This window comes from Neopelma chrysocephalum, unplaced genomic scaffold, assembly GCF_003984885.1.
Source record: "Neopelma chrysocephalum unplaced genomic scaffold, ASM398488v2 Primary Assembly neopelma1_96770, whole genome shotgun sequence".
NCBI classification, from domain to species: Eukaryota; Metazoa; Chordata; class Aves; order Passeriformes; family Pipridae; genus Neopelma; species Neopelma chrysocephalum.
Window position 1 is genome coordinate 1,336,489 of NW_020925414.1, and position 18,655 is coordinate 1,355,143.

The 18,655-nt window shown below is 40.0% G+C and overlaps 1 protein-coding gene across 1 annotated transcript in view; it reads right to left on the reverse strand.

Moving 5' to 3' along the window:
* Positions 1–12,560: 12,560 nt before the first annotated feature.
* Positions 12,561–18,655, reverse strand: part of ANKRD55 (ankyrin repeat domain 55) — a 47,864-nt gene continuing 41,769 nt past the window's right edge. The window contains 3 exon segments of the mRNA XM_027709359.1: positions 12,561–13,322; positions 18,500–18,562; positions 18,565–18,600. Coding sequence (XP_027565160.1) covers positions 13,069–13,322; positions 18,500–18,562; positions 18,565–18,600 — 353 coding nt within the window. The 3' untranslated portion in view covers positions 12,561–13,068.

Genomic DNA, 18,655 nt, shown 5'->3' on the forward strand with positions numbered 1-18,655 from the left:
TTAGAATTGACTGGAACATTTGAAGAATCACTTGCTTGATTCTGACTGGCCAAATGTTCATCTACAATGATTTCACACTTGTATATGCAAGAATTCTAACAGCTGTACTTTTCCACTGGCCTTGCAATCTTCCATTTTAGAAAATATGTTTAAATCTCTGGTTTCTAAAAATAGTAATAGGAATGAGGTGAAGGGTGAGAGATGCTCTGCAGGAAGATTAAAGACCACTCTGTAAAAGATTCTTAGAAAGACTGAAGCTCTGTAACTCTTTAAAGAACAGAGATTCCTTATTTTATATAGATTGCTGACATGATTGGAGGAGCACAGGCTCTTATTATTAATTTTTAAATAGTCAGTAGTTAGAGAAAGTCTAGGGAATTAAACTTATGTGATAATTATGTTTTATCCAATGCTAAAATGCAGCCCCTTCCTAGGGTGCAACACAGTAACTGTTAAAAGGACTTATCAATGCTACAGGGATTTTACGTGTCTGATAACCAGAGTGAGTGATATTAATGGATGACTTCAGAATACCACAATTTTCAGTCATTTTCTGCAAATGGGCATCATGTTTTCAATCTTAAAAAGCTACTAACAGTGTGTATGGCTGAATCAAGAAACCAACCAAGATATCTTTGCTGTATCACCTTGACAAAAATTGTTTCATTTTTCTGCTCTCTGTGTAGCCTGCTTACTTCAGCTATAAATTTTGGGATTATAGAGTCTACTTCTTGTAACATTTTTGAACAGTAAGAAGCACAATGAGGTTTAAATCCTCACTGGAATGCCTAGGTGCTACTATGATATGAGTAAATAAATTACACACAGTTAAATAAGTAATCACATTTTAAGATGGACTTTAGTGCAATTGGAGTCTAGTGGAACAAGAATGAATATCAAAAGATTTGCCTGCAGCTTGGGAGAGGATGGATGCAGTCTGAGACAATGCTGACTTCTGCCACAGGCTGTATTTCCAGTTATGCTGACTGCAAAGTGAAAGAATATTTTGCATAATGGAATTTGCCTTTTTTTTTCCTCTATGAGCCAACCACACAAATCACACCCTAAATTGGTCTTTTATAAATCACAGTACAAATTACTATCACGTGCTGCTCAGTGACATTCCTCTCTCTTATAAACATATTTATTGCTTACTTTCTTAAACTTCTGCTAGAGACTACTAAAAGTACTTACCAGTAAGATCTTAATTTAAACTGGATAAGTATTCCCAGAAAGTCAAACTGTTAGCATAGTCCTTGCACTATATGGCACAGCTGTATGATGCTAAACAATTTGGATGTATATAGAACACATTCCTGAGGTGGTGCCTCAGCCAGCTGTGTTGGTGCTGGCCAGTATGAATAGGTGGTGTGAAAATCAGTGTATGTTCATAGCAGAAGGTGGCCAGGAATTCAAGAGAAGGGAGAGAGTCACTGTTAGGATGACAATGGTAAGAGAAAGAATAAGGTCCTCTGGCTCTGCCTGGAAAGCAGGTCCCTGTTTTGAATACAGAAACTGGAACTGTATTCTAGTGCTTGTTTCTTTATATGTAGGAAGCGCAACCCTGCAGATATTCTTGAAAAATAATCAGATCAAGTCAGAGACCATGCTGCTTACCTTTCATGTATCTTATTTAGATTTGTTTGCTAGTCACTTTGGATCCACGCAATAGTTGTTTTCACAACTACTGTGAATACCTCCCTGAAAACTCTTGATTTAACTCAAATTGCACTGTGAGGTTCACCTTGGAAATGGGGCATGGTGTGGTTGTTCCTTGGTTCCTTCCTTTGCCCTTGCAAGAGCTTTCCAGCCTGCTTCTGTTTGGGCAAATGGGACTTAGAGTCCAACATACTGAGTTTCATTTTGTTGCTCTGCTCCTCTGTTCTGTTGAACTGGGCTCTACTATTTCCTGTTTGCAGAGGGTTGGAGTGGCAAGTGCAAGCCCCAGGAAGCAACTGCTGATTTTAAAATAATGTACCTTACTAATCCGTTGAAAAAATGAATGTAACATACCATTTTTATAAAGAAAGTGACATTTTTTTCAGAGTACACAGCAGTAATTAACTGGTGATCTGAGACAATTGTTTTTGTTTTCCTTCAGCCGACACTCCTCCACCACTAAAAACAAAACAAAAAAATACCCAACCATCTCATATCACCAAGTACTCTTATTCAATGTTTTCTTAGTCATCGTACAGGACAAGACTACACACTCTGGGAGATCTGCCCAGGAAGATTGGATAATCAGTTTAAAAATGACAAAAATGACAGACTGAGAGTTTTAGTCCAAAAACGTAGTACCTGAACAAATACTTGTCATTACAGTGAGGTGGTACACCATATGCTGATGCACTGCAACTAATTACAGCCATTTGATGTGACATGGCTGTTTGAGCAAGTTCATGTGTTATAATTTCAAATAATGCATCACAATTACTCTGTGTTGTTGGCATTAAGGAGTTACCACTCTTCATTCTACTACGTAAATAACAATTCAACAGCTGGAGGATCAGTGTGGGCTACTTTCAGGAATCACTCATACGCAAAAGAAAAAAGTACTTCCCTGGAGAATTCAGACTCTTGAAGAAATCCAAACTATTTCCAAAACAAAAATGTCATAGAATCACAGAATTTTCTAGGTTGGGAAAAAACCTTAAGATCATTAGTCTGACTGTTAGCCCAGAACTGCCAAGTCCGCCACTAAACCACGTCCGTAAGTGCCACATCTACGCGTCTTTTAAATAACCTCAGGGATGGTGACTCCACCACTTCCCTGGACAGCCTGTGCCAATGCTTGACATCTTGTTACCTGGGAGAAGAGACTGACCCCTACCTGGCTACAACCTCCCTTCAGGGAGTTGTAGAGAGCAAAAAAATCTCTCCTGAGCCTCCTTCTCTCCAGGCGAAACACCCTCAGCTCTCTCAGCCACTCCTCACAGGACTTGTGCTCCAGACTCTCCCCCAGCTCCATTGCCCTTCTATGGACTCACTTCAGACCCTCAATGTCCTTACTGGAGTGAGGGGCCCAGAACTGGATTTGAGGTGCAGCTTCACCAGTACTGAGTACAGAGGGATGATCACAGCCGTGGTCCTTCTGGCCACACTGTTGCTGATCCAAGGCAGGATGCCCTTGACCTTGCCACCTGGGCATGCTGCTGTCTCATGTTCAGACGCTGTTGACTAGCACTCCCAGGTCCTTTTCCACTGGGCAGCTTTCCAGCCATTCTTCCCACAGCCTGTAGTACTCCCTGGGATTGTTATGATCAAAGAGCAGAACCCAGCACTTGGTCTTGTTGAACCTCATAAAACTGGCTTCAGCCCATCTATCCAGCCTGTCCTGATCCCTCTGCAGAGCCTTCCTGTCCTCCAGCAGATCAACACTCTCACCCAACTTAGTATCATCTGTGAACTTAGTGAGGATGCCCTCGATCCCCTCATCCAGATCATTGATAAAGAAATTAAACAGGACTGGCTTAAATACTGAGCCCTCTGGGACACCACTAGTGACCGGCTGCCAACTGCATGTAACTCCATTCACCGTCAATCTCTGGGCCCGGCCATCCCGACAGTTTTTACCCAGTGAAGAGTGCACCTGTCAAAGCCATGTGCTGCCAGCTTCTTCAGGAGAGTGATGTGGTGTCAAAGACTTTCCTGAAGTCCGGGTAGACAGCATTCACAACTTCTCCCTGAGGAGATCAGGTGGGTCAAGCAGGACCTGCCTTTCCTAAACCCATGCTGGCTGGGCCTGATCTCCTTGTTGTCCTGCATGCGCTGAGTGATGGCACTCACACTGATCTGTTCCATGACCTTCCCAACACCAAGGTCAGGTTGGCAGGCCTGTAGTTCCCTGCATCCTCCTTTCGGCCTGTTTATATGGGGACATCACATTTGCCATCTTCCAGTCAACTGGGGCCAGCCCAGTTAGCCAGGACTGCTGGTAAATTATGAAAGTGGCCTGGTGAGCTGTTGCACCAGCTCCCTCAGTACCCTTGGGTGGATCCTATCTGGCCCCATAGACCTGTGTGTGTCTAAGTGATGTAGCAGGTAATTGACCGTCTCCCCTTGGATTATAGAGTCTTCATTCTGCCCATCTCTGTCTTCCACGTCAGTGGGCTGGGTATCCAGAGAACAACTGGTATTACTATTAAAGGCTGAGGGAAATAAGGCATTAAGTTCCTCATCTGCTTCCTCATCCCTTGTCACAATATTTCCCTCTGTATCCAGTAAAGGATAGAGATTCTCCTTTTGTTGCTGATGTATTTTTAGAAACACTTTTTCTTATCTTTTACAGCAATAGGCATATTAAGTTCTAGTTGAGTTTTGGCCCTTCACTAGGATGTTTTTCTCTGTAAAAATTCTTTTTTGAGCTGAGACATGATTTCTGTTATGAAAATATATTTAAAAATAGCCTGAAAGGCAGTTTCTCAGACTAAGACTGAAATTGTTGGTAGATGTGCTTGAAAGGAAGCAGTTCACACCTGTGGCGACTTTTTTTGTAGGGCTCTTTATTTAGAGAACATTTTGACACAGATCTGACATCTCTCAACTTCAGGCAGCTGAGGGGATTAAATTTTTTCTTAAAAAATGTTTGGAAAAAAAAATCAACTTGACTGTCAATGTAATATTTTTACACAGGTAAATAATACAATGTAATTATGCATAGCAACAAACAGACCCCCCCCCCCAAACTGTTATGTGGAAGGCAGAATTTATCACACTTTTAGAGACTGGAAATTTGCAGAAATGCATATGAATGTGAGAATTAGCTTGATGTCTGACAGCATTGAGAAGATGGGCCAGGAGATGAGTAAAGCTTCGACTCATGTTAAAGCATGTAAACCATAAACAAGTGACATTTAGTGCAGAGACAAAAGTCTACAGGCTTTATTCATGTTTTACATTAGCATATTTTAAGTCATCACTTGAAGCAATTTGTACTTGTTAGTTTGAACTGGCCCAGTTGTTGAACTTAGCCCAACATTTGGATAACTAAACTTGTATTATGGAGTTTAGAATGTTAAACAAGGGAGTTATGCTAATGTGGATTTTATTTTAATGGCTGTGTGTATTTGGTTGGCAAAACAAGAAACTTTTCAGACCAGTTTGTTGGCAGAAAAGAGTATGTCATTAAGAACTGAACTCATCCTATAGCTTTCCAGTGGCCTCTGTAGTTTGAGTTGATGATTTTGTTCAGCTCACAGAAGCCAGTTGTGTAAGCACTGTTAGCACTGGCCTTTTAAATCTTGAAGACATGACAACCCCACTGTGTCCTCATCACTTTGCTATGTTTAACCTGTAAATATAGCTCTGCATTCCCAAGTGCTGTTAACCCAGCATCTTGTTTGGGTGAAAATGATGTGCCGAGGTGCTTACCAAATGGTACTGCCCAAAAAAGGTTGTGCTGACCACATGTACCATATCCGCTGTCCCTTCATGGGTGGTACTAGAGGGCAACATTTTCATTTGGATCAGCTAGAGGATGTGAAACAAAACTGTCCTCTATGACGATGAGTATTATGTGATGAATTCAGTTAGAATTTTCAAAACCTGTCAGGAGAGCAGCTGGAACATACTCTTTATGTACTAACTTGTTTAATCTCTTTTCTGTAGTTTGGGATGTCAGAGTGCTACTGTGACTCCAAAATCTCTGCCTATTCTCTTCCATCATCTAAGAAAATTAAGGAGATGAAAGGACAAAGAGGATCAAGGAGACAAAAGTAGAGCTAATCTCAGCTGGCAGCTCTACTTTCCTAACCTGGAGAGTAATCACACAGAGTAACTGCCATGAAGAAGGCTGGTACTTCATTTTCATGAAGATAAAGGCTGTTTCTCAGTCCTTTCCTTCTGCTCTGAAGCTGCAGTTCCTGGCCAAGACTCCCAGTGCCCTGCATGAACTGTCCCTAGCCATGGATAATGTTGCCTTTCAGTCTGTCAGTGAGAGCACTGTGACTACTACACACTCCCCAGCAGAAGCCTTGCAGCTGAGCTGGCCATGGCAGATTTTTGCGAAGAATAAGCATAGTCCAGTGGCTAGGATAGACTGCTGTTAGACTCTGTGTTTACATTGAGCCCTGAGAGCAGCCACTTATAATCTTTACTTTTCAGCCCTTAATTTGCTTCCTGTGTTCCTCCACCTGATTGTCATAAATACTGAACACTCAAAACAAGTTCCTGTAAGGAGGGAAAATAGAAATATTTTGGACAGTTAACACCTGAGCAGTGAAGTTAGTCTCTGTCAGCCCCAGTTCTAAGAAACCACTATTGGTAATTTAGTGTCTCATCTTTCTGCCATATGTGCCATTGGGATAATTCTATTTACTAGCCTACTGGGAAAGTTTCAGTGATGGAATGATTACTTTTTGTTAAGTGCTAAATTTCATTAGAATGTGTAAAAATATCCTCCAGTTTGCTACAAGATCTCTGTGGATTTTAGGAAGTAGGTGCTATCCTTGCATAAAGGCTGAGAGGAGAATAAAAGCTCTGTGAAAGCAGACTATCTTCCTGTTTGCCACCTTACCAGAAAACACCAGAAGCAAGTAAAAACTGGTGCTTGCTTTTTTTCTTCCCCTCGTTTACACAAAGAACTTACCCTGGTTCCTGCCACAGTTTTATGGTATGCTTTTTACACTTGTCTGACGTGGTGATCTTATATTTACAGAATATTGAAAACTAGTGTTGAAAGATCTGACAGTCAAATGCAATTCTCCTTGTGAACAGTAAGTTAGAAAAGTATTTCTTGCTGTTTTGTGTGACAATTATCACAATTAAGAAGGTGGTGCTTGAATTATCAAAAACTACTCCAATAAAGGAGTAATATAGCTGAAAGTCCTGACATATTGATTTTTGCATTTCTGAAACTAAGTACTATGAGCTCTGCATCAGTGTAGGAGAGGCTTGACTTGTGCTTTTAAAGTGCCTATAAATGCAGCATTTGATTCACTGTATAGTAGGTGTGTATATACGAGTGAAAACAATAAAATCCTGATGTGAATTCGTCAGGCATAAAAAACCTCCAACATAACAGAAGGAAGTAGAAGGACGGCAAGGACACAAATTGCTCCTCGTGACCTATGCCACTGACAAGTCACTACATCTCAGTGGAAATTTCCATGTATATTAATTATAATGAACCCTTTTAGTGGACATGATTTTGTTTTCATGAAGAAACCTAAGCAGTGGCAAATCAGAGGCAGCTTTCATGTCTTAGAATCCACAATAAAAATAAGATGGGAATTTTTTTTACAGGAAAATCAATCTTTTCAAACTGTTTAGCTGAGAGAGAAAGACTACAGAGATAATGACAAACTTCAAGTGGCTTCAGCCTGTAGTTTCTAGGACATTATGGAAAAATGGCCCAAATCAATGATGGGAGGAAAATCTTTGCAAGGTCAACATAGTGAGCTATGGAAAAAACACTAGACACTGTAACAGGAGAGTCAAAGCACAAAAAATATTTTTAGTTTCAAGAATTAGAATTTTCAAAAACATTCAACTCCTTTCTGATAAACTCCCTACACGGAATGTCTCTTTGGGTCATCAGCTGGAGGGTGAATGAACCTTTAGGAAACTCCATACCTCCAGATCAGAAAAAAAAAATCACATCTCTTGTGTGCTAGGAGTTGGACAGAATGGGAGACAGAGCCTCCCCCTGGGTATACAGAATCATTTAATAATTTGGTTTAGCTGTTCTTACTAATAAATCTCTGCCTATTTCCTAGAGTCCAAGAGTCACTTCAAAACCAGGACAAGACTGACAAATTTTAGAAACTGAAAATGTAGTCTTTACAACTGTATATTTAGTATAGCCTTTCCGGTTAGACTTTATATTTCTTCCTTCCTCAGGTGATATTTACCCTCATCCGTTGCATATGAAAGATACAGCCCCATTTCTTTCAATTATTTAAGTGCACTGTGGGAAGGTCTCCCTTCATAGTTTTCAGAATATGTGCAAAGCTACTTTCAGCTAAGTTGGCAAGCTGAAAATATAGCTGAAGGTTTTGGCACTCTGTTTGAGCAGGGGATCTGCTTCTCCTGCCCCTTCCCCTCACTCCCCATCTTTCCAAACTCATCTTCCTGATGTAATCTTGCTAGAAAAGGCTGTGACTGTGGGGTAGTGATGATTGTGGCTACAGCCACACAAGCCTTTTCTTAGTGTGTTGATGTGTTCAGGGAGTTTCAGCCTGCTCCTGTGTGATGCATTTGTCCACCATATTCTTCTTCCAGAGTATGGAATTCCACGCACTGAGCACAGAAAGATGTGCAAAGGTGCAGGAAGGCACATGTGCATGGAGTTAAGTAATCCTCTTGGACAGGTATGGACATGCCCTTGATTCTGTGGGTTCTTCTTCATGTAGGCAGAGCAGCAGAAAGTCACACAATGATGCCAAGTGCCATAAAGCACCACCAGTGAGATGGGGAATGGAAAGTTACTGCAGGAGGCTGTGCCATGTAAGTGAGCAGGAAGGTTGAACCAGATGACCCGATGTGATCCCTTCCAACCGGACCCTGTCTGTGATTCTGTGCCCTTACCAGGCACAGCAGAACCTGCATCAGGTAAGGCCCTTGTCAGTATTGACTGTCTGGGTCATAACTGTTGGACTTTAGGATCCCAACGGGAATGGAATTCATTTTTTGGCTCTTTGTCAAGAGCTTCACATAAAGTACTACTCTTCGTCCTTGGTCAGAGGTGGCTTTGAGGCTGGACACCTGACAACCTCTGGTCTAAAGTGCCTCTGTCATAATGCTGAGCTTTTCCACCAATAGGGCCAGCACAGAAAAATCTCTGGATCTAAGGAACATAGGAAAACACAATGAAAATAATGAGAAAAAATTCCACTTTTAAAATACAAAGGCAAACAATGTATATATTCAATACTTCTTCTAAATCATTATTATAATGCAGGTGCAGAGGAGGAGTGTTAGTCATGATGACAGTATCATCAGATGAGCTCTTATAGTCCTCTTACAATTGTTTGAAAAGTTGCTATGCTTTTATGTCCCAAAGGGGTAACTATGATGCTTCTAGTGTTTTGCATTGGCAAAACATTTGGATTGTGCAGACATTTCTGTAGTGATGGTAACAATATGCAGTGTATTAAGGAGTAAAGGGACAGAGACCTCTACTTTTAGCAGTGATAGGGGCATTTAAAATGCGTTATTAGGACTGAATTTTAGAGGATATAGCTTCCTCTTTGGGTATTTATACAAGAAAATTAACCTACTGATCAGATACTCTGCTCATCAATAGAAAAGCCTGTGAAGGATCCTAATACTGGATGATCCTTTGTTTTACATATGAACATTTTTCTCTGTTTTATGGACTAATGCTAATCCCCTGCACAGTTTACTGTTTACTCAATTCAGTATAAATGTATAAGTAAATGGTCCACTGGAATAAAGGCTGCACCATTTTAAAAGCATTTTGAAATGACATTCATAAGAATGATATAAGGAATATAGAGAGTTTTCCAGTGAGGAAATATAGTTTGTTTTGGTCATAGAATATATCCTGTATGTGTATGTATTTTCTTAGCTCTCTGTGCCACGTGAAACTCCCCAGATACCCGAGTACCGCATGCTCCATGAGTAAACACTCCACTAGTGTCACAGAAGAATGTGCCAGGGATATTTAATCTAGACAAAGGGGGAAAAAAGTCTGTGTCATGACCTACTGACCAGGCATTTCTTGGCAATTGGTAATCAACTGTGTTAGCCTTTTATTGTCTCTCCTGCCATTATCTTCCAGGAAAGGTCTGAGCAAAAGGTCAGAGTAGCATAAGTAGGTATTGGTTCATTTGTTATCTTTCATGCAGTATGCTGCAGTCAACAGTGTGGTCTCCTCTGAAGGTGAAAGACTTCAGCTTAATTTACCTTGTTTATTTAGTGTAGAATTTGGCTACCAAACCCAAACAATAACAACGGTTTCTGGTGATATGAATAGTTTCTCATTTCTGAGAATAATTTTTAATTCTTTCTGTGAACATTAAATTTTAAAAGATCTGTATTTGGTAAAACATGAACTCCTTCTTTATTGACAGCCTACAGAAGAAACACATCAGAACAGTGACCTGGATCTTAGTTCAGATTACCATTCATTTAAGACTCATTCTATTCACGTAAGATCTGTATTTTATGCTTACCTCTGAACAGGCAATTGGATTTGCAATCCTTTCCCAAAAAAGTCTTTCCTAGTTGCAGGTCCACAGAAGAAAACACTCATTCCTAGAAAAAGATGAGGAAAAAGGGGCAAATGATAGGAAAAAATCATCTAGCAGCTGCATCCTCTCAATCAAATGTATTGCATAGAGAGAAGGCACTGGTAATGTGTATTTCTAGCTTCGGGTGACTGCACCCAAAATTCTGCATTTTTTTAAGGAATTTCTTTTGGAAGACAGTGTTATCTTTGATCAAAAATTGTTCATTACTCACGTTTTTCCTCCCATGCCGCATTAACAAAGCACTGCTAAACAGGAAAAACGGACAGCTGATTACTTCCTTCCTGAGAATGGAAGTGTCTAGCCTAAGGCATGGGGAAACTTGTCTTCCTTTCTTGCCTGCTGTAATACTGGAAACATTTGAAATTTTTTCAAGCCTCTGTGGGAAGCTAACACAGACTGCTCCTATATTTGTCTCCAGCATGGAAGAATAGCTGGCAACCAAATGGGCGCCACCACAGCTTTTATGATTGCCTAGGCAGCCCAGGACTCTCCTGGTCCCTGGATAGGCAGGGTAACACAAGAGATAGGAGAGATTCACCTCCTTCCTCAAAGCCAGTAGTTGCAATGAGGATCCCCTTCTATTCAGGGAAAAATGGAGTTGCAACACGTGACTTGCCTGTTTTAATAGCTAAAAGCGTGTTTTCCTTAAACACTGAAAAGGGCTTGTGTGGCAATGGAGTCACAAATGTTTGTCCCCACTGGGATTTACTTAAGCCATTTGGTCTTCCCTTCCTTCCATATGGTGTACTCATTCCCAAGCAGTGTGTTGAACTAAAGATAATTAAGCTTTGCCAAAGCGGTTACTTTGGGCTTTCACTCTGTGAAGACAAACCTCATTTTTGTGACGTCTACACAATGACACTTGGAGTTTACACAGAGGTTATTTGCCACCAGCCAGAGCTATATGAATTAGATTTTCCTTCTCCTCTGTGCAGTCTGCACCAAAACCATTGGCTTTGTACTAAGTGATAGTGGCATAAAGTCTGCACTGAAGCTTTAATATTTCTAGGAAATTACTTACGAACCACTTGTCCCTTGTGCGAGGCTACAGGGAGAGGTATAAAGGGGCATGGGTCAGAATAGTGATTTTGGGACTTGGAATATGTGGAGTTTCAAGCAGAGAAGTTCAGGGGCTCTGGAGAGCAGAGCAACTCTGGTAGTGGCCTTGTAGAGCAAATACCAGTCTGCTACACTATAGGAGAGACTGGACTTTTCAGTGAGGCTGGACTGAGCAGGACTGGTCAGGTGCAAAGAGAGCACGGCAGAATTGATTTTTCCTGTAACAGAGCACACTTCTGTCATGCAGTGTTTTTTCCATTTAGCCTCAGGGATTAGGCTACCCGCGAGGTCCAAGCACATGAGCTTTTTACTCTCATGTTTTTCATTAAGAAGCTAGATGTTTACATCACTTGTTGAATTTGAGCTTTATACCCCGACATTTGGATTAGATGTTTAAAAATAAAACGTTCTTTTATTTATGTGCAAAAGTTCCCTCTGGTGTGTTGCATGAGAGCAGCTCTTGTTGTGCTCTGCTTTTTTCTTTCTGGGACTGTCTGCGGCAGCCACCAGCTATCCTTCTATTTACAGTCATTACCACAAGGAAATTGGAAACTGCAGCTACTGGGACATGATTATCTTCTTCCTCGTGTCAGGTTTATCTTTTACTGCAACACAGCAAAAAACCTGTTTGTACAGCTAATAGAACATTTATCTAGAGATAAACAGAAGTGCTGTGTTCTGGTTGAATGAGCTGCTGATGTAGAGCTAATTTTGGACAGTCTTACTAGCAGTGGTGATACAGAAGGGTGTCAAAAGGGGACTACCTCCCCCCACCCCCCACCCACAGTAATGCCCACAGCCCTTCTATAATCTGAAGTGGGGAAGCCTCTAAAGTAATGGCAGCAAGATTTAGATAAGAATCCTGAAGCAAGCAGAGGCTGGCATCCTTGTTGGCCTCTAGAAAAGGACAGTCTTGTGAAATGTTTAGTCAAAGGCTTATAGCACTTGCCAAGGTTCTTGAGGGAATAGCAGTCTAGTTATATTTCCTTCAGTTCAGTGATCAAAGTGATGAAATAATGCCTAAAAAGTCAGGACTGTGCAATCCTTATTTTATGAAGATAATACACAATTGCATTTTTGTCACTGCAGTGTATGAAGAATTAAATGAAAGAGACATAAATCTGTCAGTGAAATGAACAGTTTTGAACAGTGCTACAGCACTGTCTGTCTCACAGGGATTAGTGTTTCATTGTACTTTTCTACCTTGTTGAATTCATAAACCCCACAAACTTAATTTAGAAAATATGTGAAAAACAAAGAGACAAAAGACCTCAATTGCTAAAACTGCCTTTTATTTTCAGATTATGGTTTTAATTTTAAAAAGATTTTTTTGATGGTACACAGCATCCAAATCAGCACCTTTGTATTTACAAACTACAGAGAAACCCTGTCAATTTATGTTTCCTAGTTCTGAGTTTTAAATCATGCAGAAAATCTTATTCTTTGTTCCTATTTTCTCTGAAAGGCTTAACAGCACATTACTGCAACAAAATCACAAAATCATGTGTTGAGGTTCCATTCACAATGTAAGTTTGCAGCACATTAAATATTTAGTGATTTCATAATAAATGAAATCTATAATGAAAATGCACATATATATGTATACATGTGTGTGTATATCTATATATAGTGCAGCTTTTGTGATGTGCTATGTTTTCTTGGGTTTTAGTGATTTACAGTCAAGTTCATAAGAGTATCATTAGCGCAAATTAATGAGATTTTGCTGTGCAGTTATCTTGTAACAGCACTTAGACTTGCACTTATTTCAACTGATTTAGGCCAGTGTGATGAGTTAATTTTCAGCATCTGGTTTGGTGAGAGATTTCTCAAGCTCTTCTGCAGGATTAGATTTCTTCTGGCTTGGGATAGCAGGTAGGACATGGCTTAGTTCCAGAGGCTCTCCTGATAGACCAGGCAAGAGAGAATAGAGGATATGACTCTGAGAATGTCCCCTTTTCTGGGATCTGGAGATTGGAGCTGGTGGGAGAATAACTGCACCAGTCCTTAGGGACTTAAACTTCCTAGCACCCTGAGGTGATAGCTGAACTAGAGGTAAAAAAAAATAAAAAAAAGAGAAAGAGTGTACAAAGTCAAAAACATAGCATTTTTACAAATAAGTTTGCTACTTTCTTTGGACTGTTGTCTCTTATTGTCTGTACTCAAAACTGTATTTGAAAAATGTGATCAAAATATTAATAAAAAATCGTATAAGCCTGGCAGGGTTAATCTTCAGCTGAAGAAAACAACTGCAGTGTTAGGTGATTTATTTTGTGTTTGGTGAAAAATAAGCCTTGACAAGTTCAAAGGTTTGCTTTTGATAAGCAGAGAATCTATAATTTGTCTGGAGGAAACTTGGTCTTTTGGAGAGATTTCCACAACACATTTTTTCATCACAAACAACAGGGTGACTGAAACAGAAATGTTTCATGGGAATATATTATTTTTACCCAAAATGCTCTATTAGCCTGGATAAATGCTGATAAATGCTGATAAAAACCTTAGGAAGATGAAATGGAAGAATGTGTCTGGGTTGATTTAGGCACAGTCATACAGGTCCACACATGCTCTGCTATTCACAGGCCACAAAAGTAGCCCATTACCCTGTGGCACAGTGAAATGCACACTCAAAGACCAAAGGCACACCTGTTGTATTCTCTATCGTAGTCTTGTAAGAATCTGTGGATTTAGATCATCTTTAATTTCCACCTCACGCTCAGCAGTGTAACATTGTTTGTGCTTTAATGTTGATATAGTTCTATATCTTCTCTAAAATTTATAGTTCTATATCTTCTCTCTTACAAACAATAGAACTAAAATATAATTCTATATCTTCTCTCTAAACTGAAATCCTTAAGCTCCTTCATTTTGACAACTCATTAATTTTCTGATTTTTCAAAAGGAGAATTGAAAACCTAAAATTGAAGACCTGTTTTTCTCTGCCTTGGAATTTACTGTGAGTTGTATTAACTTCTTTTCATTTTATTCTCCATTTTATTCACAAGCTCATTGTATACAAACAGCTCAGGTTTTTCAGTTTAAGCATATGAAGAGTTCCCTACTGGAGTTAACACTGTCTCTGTTTCAGCTGGAGAATCTTCCTTGCAACTTTTCACATTCATTTTTCCTTGACTGCATTCTCATTGCATCTGTGATTTCCTTTCATCTGCCTATTTGTGATGAATATATGGGAGGCTATTACCATTTTCCTGAAGGGTTCTAGTTTGAAATTTTGTGTTTTATTTATTTTGCCCTGTTGAAAAAAAATGTTACCTCTCTAATGTCTGCAGTAGGCCCTGACTGCATATATATTTTTTTAAAATATATTTTTTTCCAAGATTTACCAGGTGTCAACTTAGGGCAAAGCAGAATCTTTATAGAGAGGATTTAGAAACCTAGTAGATTTTTTTTCTTTTTAAGCTAATTTCAATTACTATTCAAGCTGTTATGACCTGAGCAGACAGTATTTACCAGAGCTGCCAGGCCTTTGGCAGTGTACTGCAATTTGTGAGTCATATTCAAGGTTAATTCATGTTCAGAAAGTCAGGAAATCACTTAGTTCTCCCTTCCATGAAAAAAACCCAAGCCAAACCATTAATACTTCGCTTTAGTTGGTATTCAATTTGTGTGAAACAGAGAGGGCTAAATACAATAAACAAGCCCATTTGTTTTCTGGCACATGGCAGAGTGCTTTGAATTCACTGAAATTTTGGTGAGTAAACCAGACGCATGTTGTGAGGCTCATTTGTTTCCCTTTTTGGAACATAGTCACATGTTAATATATTCGAAGTTCTCAACTGTGTGAAAAATATCCAGAACACTTTATGTACTAGATAAGCCCTTAATGAAGGGCTTAAGTAGGGCAAAAGCACTGTAGCTTAACCTCATGCCCATGACCGGGTAGCCATGATAAACCCAGTGATAAAGCCATGATAAACATCAGTGCTTTCCACCTAGTTGCACATACTGTGCTCAGTTTAGAATATTTGATTCAGGATTCAGGACTGGTACATGGATGACTTTGAAACAATACATATAATGACTAGTATTAGTACGTGTATTCAAACCCATCAGCCTGGACCCTGAACTGGGATCTGCGAGAGGCAGAGCCCTTAAGGTGGGTTGTCATACATCCAGGAGCTACATACAGCAAAAGCACCAGTAATTATTCACATGCAAAGGGCACAGTCACTCGCTGAAGACCTAGTGGTACAATACAAGCTACTAATTCAGTGAGCCTTTTCCACTCACTAGTGATATTTGAGAGGCTGCTATTACAAACTGCAGAGGTAAAAATAAGGCTATCAGAGAGGCATTGCCCAAGGAGTATATCGTCCACCAGAAGGGATGGCTTTTAGGCTCCTTTCCTTTGCAAACAGTGGACAATGGCAGCCTTCTGCAGAGATGTGGGTGCTTTGTGAAATGGTTTGCAGTTAACTTGAGAAAGAAGAAACTTCAAATCATGACCATTAACAGCAAAGCTAACTACCGATCGCCCAAAAATATTGTAAAATGACCTGTAGAAACAGATTTTTTAAATAGTTTTTTTGTTTGTTTGTGGTTTTTGTTGTTGTTGGCTTTTTGTTCAACAAGTACTAAGGTCACTTTCTCCAGAAACAATGCAGTGTCAGACCTTCTAAGCCATATGAAGAAGTGAGAGCAGCCAAGAGTTCTCTTTTTTATTGGAAAATTCTTCTGGCATTCTGTGAGGGGTGTGTAATAGTTATAAGCCTGTTTTCCAGGGCCTGTTGGGAGTGTTGCATGATGAAATAGAAAGAGTGTGCTGGGGGTGAAGCAGCAGCATGCAGAATAAGAGATGTAGTACGTGCTGAGGCTACTCAAGAAGCCATGTGAGGAACCTCTTTGACCTTGGGAATATCTTGAGTGTGAGAATTTATAAACTGTGGTATAAAGTCACTCAAGTATTCTTTTCCTAGGTTACTATTTCATTTTCCATTTTCTAATGGGTGCTTTTGAATGTTTTTGCTTAGATATTTTAAGTATTTCTTCTTTTTTTTCATTGCCCTTCCTTTTTCTGGGGACATGTTTCTTCTTTCTGTTAATCTCTGAGTAGTTTCAATTCTCTTTCTAGTTTATGCTTATTTTATTGTTCTAGCTTTTTGGTTTCTTTTCTTTTCTTTTTTTTTTAAATTTTTTTCCTTGCATGTTTTTAACATACATCTTATCTAATAAAAATATTCGAGAAACACAAATGACGATATTCATCTTTGTTGCTGGAGCACTTTGCCAGGGTAAAGGCTGTGTCCAGAATGGTAATATTTTTGGGACTGGATGGAGGATGAGTGAAATCTTGGCTCTGGAACAGCTATTTGGAAAGCTCCAGGAGCAAATGTGTCATTTGTGTTAAGAAAGAAAAAATGTAATTTATTTTGCAAATAATTTTGCTTTTCTGTTACTGGCTTGAACTAATATTCAGGCAGTAATGGCACCTGGATGAATGTGCTCTGTTAGTTAATTATTATTAGTTGTGGTAATTTTATCTTATTTGTAAAAGACATTTTTTGGCGTGAGGCTAGAACTAAATTCTTGACTATTTATATGAATTACTGCAAGATCAGCAATGATTATGAAATATTCTTTTACAACTATGTTATAACTAGAAGACACATTAGTAGAAAGCTTAAAAAAATTGAACATTTGGAGCTGGGATTTTAAAAGCACTTAGATTATCTTCTTTCCGCAGAGCAGACAGAGAATACCTCCTCAGTAATTCACATATCTGGGGACCCCTGGTGGCCTAGTGGTTAGCGTGCAGGACTCTCACCTCTGCAACCCAGGTTCAAATCCAGCCAGTCCCCCGGGCAGATGGAGTCCGTTAGCCCTGTAAGGCCATCCATCTATGAGAAGGTCACTCTAAACAAACCTGCGTCCTGAGGACCTCACTGCCATTGTCCAAGCTTGCTTGGCCCCGGCAGATGAACCTTAGGATTAAAGGGTGGGCTCAGTTCAGCGCAGGCTGTGTCTCACCTAAAAAATCCATTGCGCAGGCTGGAAAGGTAAAAGACCTTTCCCCAAATCTTCGTTCGCGAAGACTGGCCATTAATTCACATATCTATACTTTTCTTTTTCCTCTCTTATTTGCAGAGAAGCAGTAGTGCAGGATTCTGTATATCCCTACTCAGTCTGATGTTCCCTATAAGGCTACCTCTGCTGTTTCATTTTTAGTACTACTGTTATAACTTCAGAACTGCTTCTGAAACTCAGATTATAAGAGAAAAAGAGTCTTAAATTTAGCTCTGAAATGTGAGTGGTTTAGGGCCTGGCTGATCTGCAGGATGACAAACAATAAACTGTAAATCCCCATCCAGTATACACTGTGAGATTTGTCCTGTGTTGAACAGAAAAATGAGAGGGCAGGACACTGTTGGGGGTAGGGCTAGTGTTTGTATATGAAGAACACCCCAGCTACTGACTTGATCCAGCCTGGAACAATCACTAAGTCTTGACACTCTGCCAGGGCTGTGGGAGTGGGGTGAAGCTTTCCTGCTCTTTGGGACTGTATTTCAACAAGGTGAGTGTGAGCCAGCAATGTGCTCTTGAGGCTACAAGAGCCAACAGCATCTGGGGCTGCATCAGGAAAAGCATTATCAGCAGATTGTGGGAGGGGATTCTTCCCCTCTACTCAGCTTGGGTGAGACATCTGGAGTAGTGAGTCCAGTTCTGAGGCCCCAGTATAAGAGTGACATGGACATACTGAAGCAAGTCCAGTGAAAGGCAATGGGGATGACTAAAGGATTGGAGTGTCCAGCCTCAAAGTGGAGACTGAAAGAGCTGGGACTGTTCAGCCTTTAGAAAGGAAGGCAGCTCAGGGGACCTTATCAATATGTATAGATATTTAATTGGGGAGAGTAATGGAGGAGACAGATTCCTCTCACTGGTGTCTTACACAGGGAAAAGAGTCAATGGCCAAAAATAAGTAAGAAGAAACCTTTTTACTCTGAAGGTAGTCAAACACTGGAACAGTTGGCCCAGAGAAATTGTGTAGTCTGAGTCTCCATTCACAGACATATTTGAAACATAACTGGATTGATCCTGCTGTAGGAGATTTCTCTGTGCGCAGAGGGGTTTAGACAGTCTCCAGAGGTGTCTTCCAACGCCATTCTATGACGTTTTGAAAAAGGAACATGAAACTTCTCTCAAGCCTTCAGGTGCCAGTGATGAAGGCACACAGTTTGATATTGTAACTGATACTTGTGTGTACTTACTTTGGTGAGCACAGTGGTTGGGTATGGGAGCTAAGCTGTTCCATACACGAATAAGATTTTTTTTTTGTGTTGGTCTATGGACATCTGTTATAAATGTTTACCTGTGAAAGAAAAAAAAATTAAATAATACACTGTGCACTGTAAATTTTGGGCTTC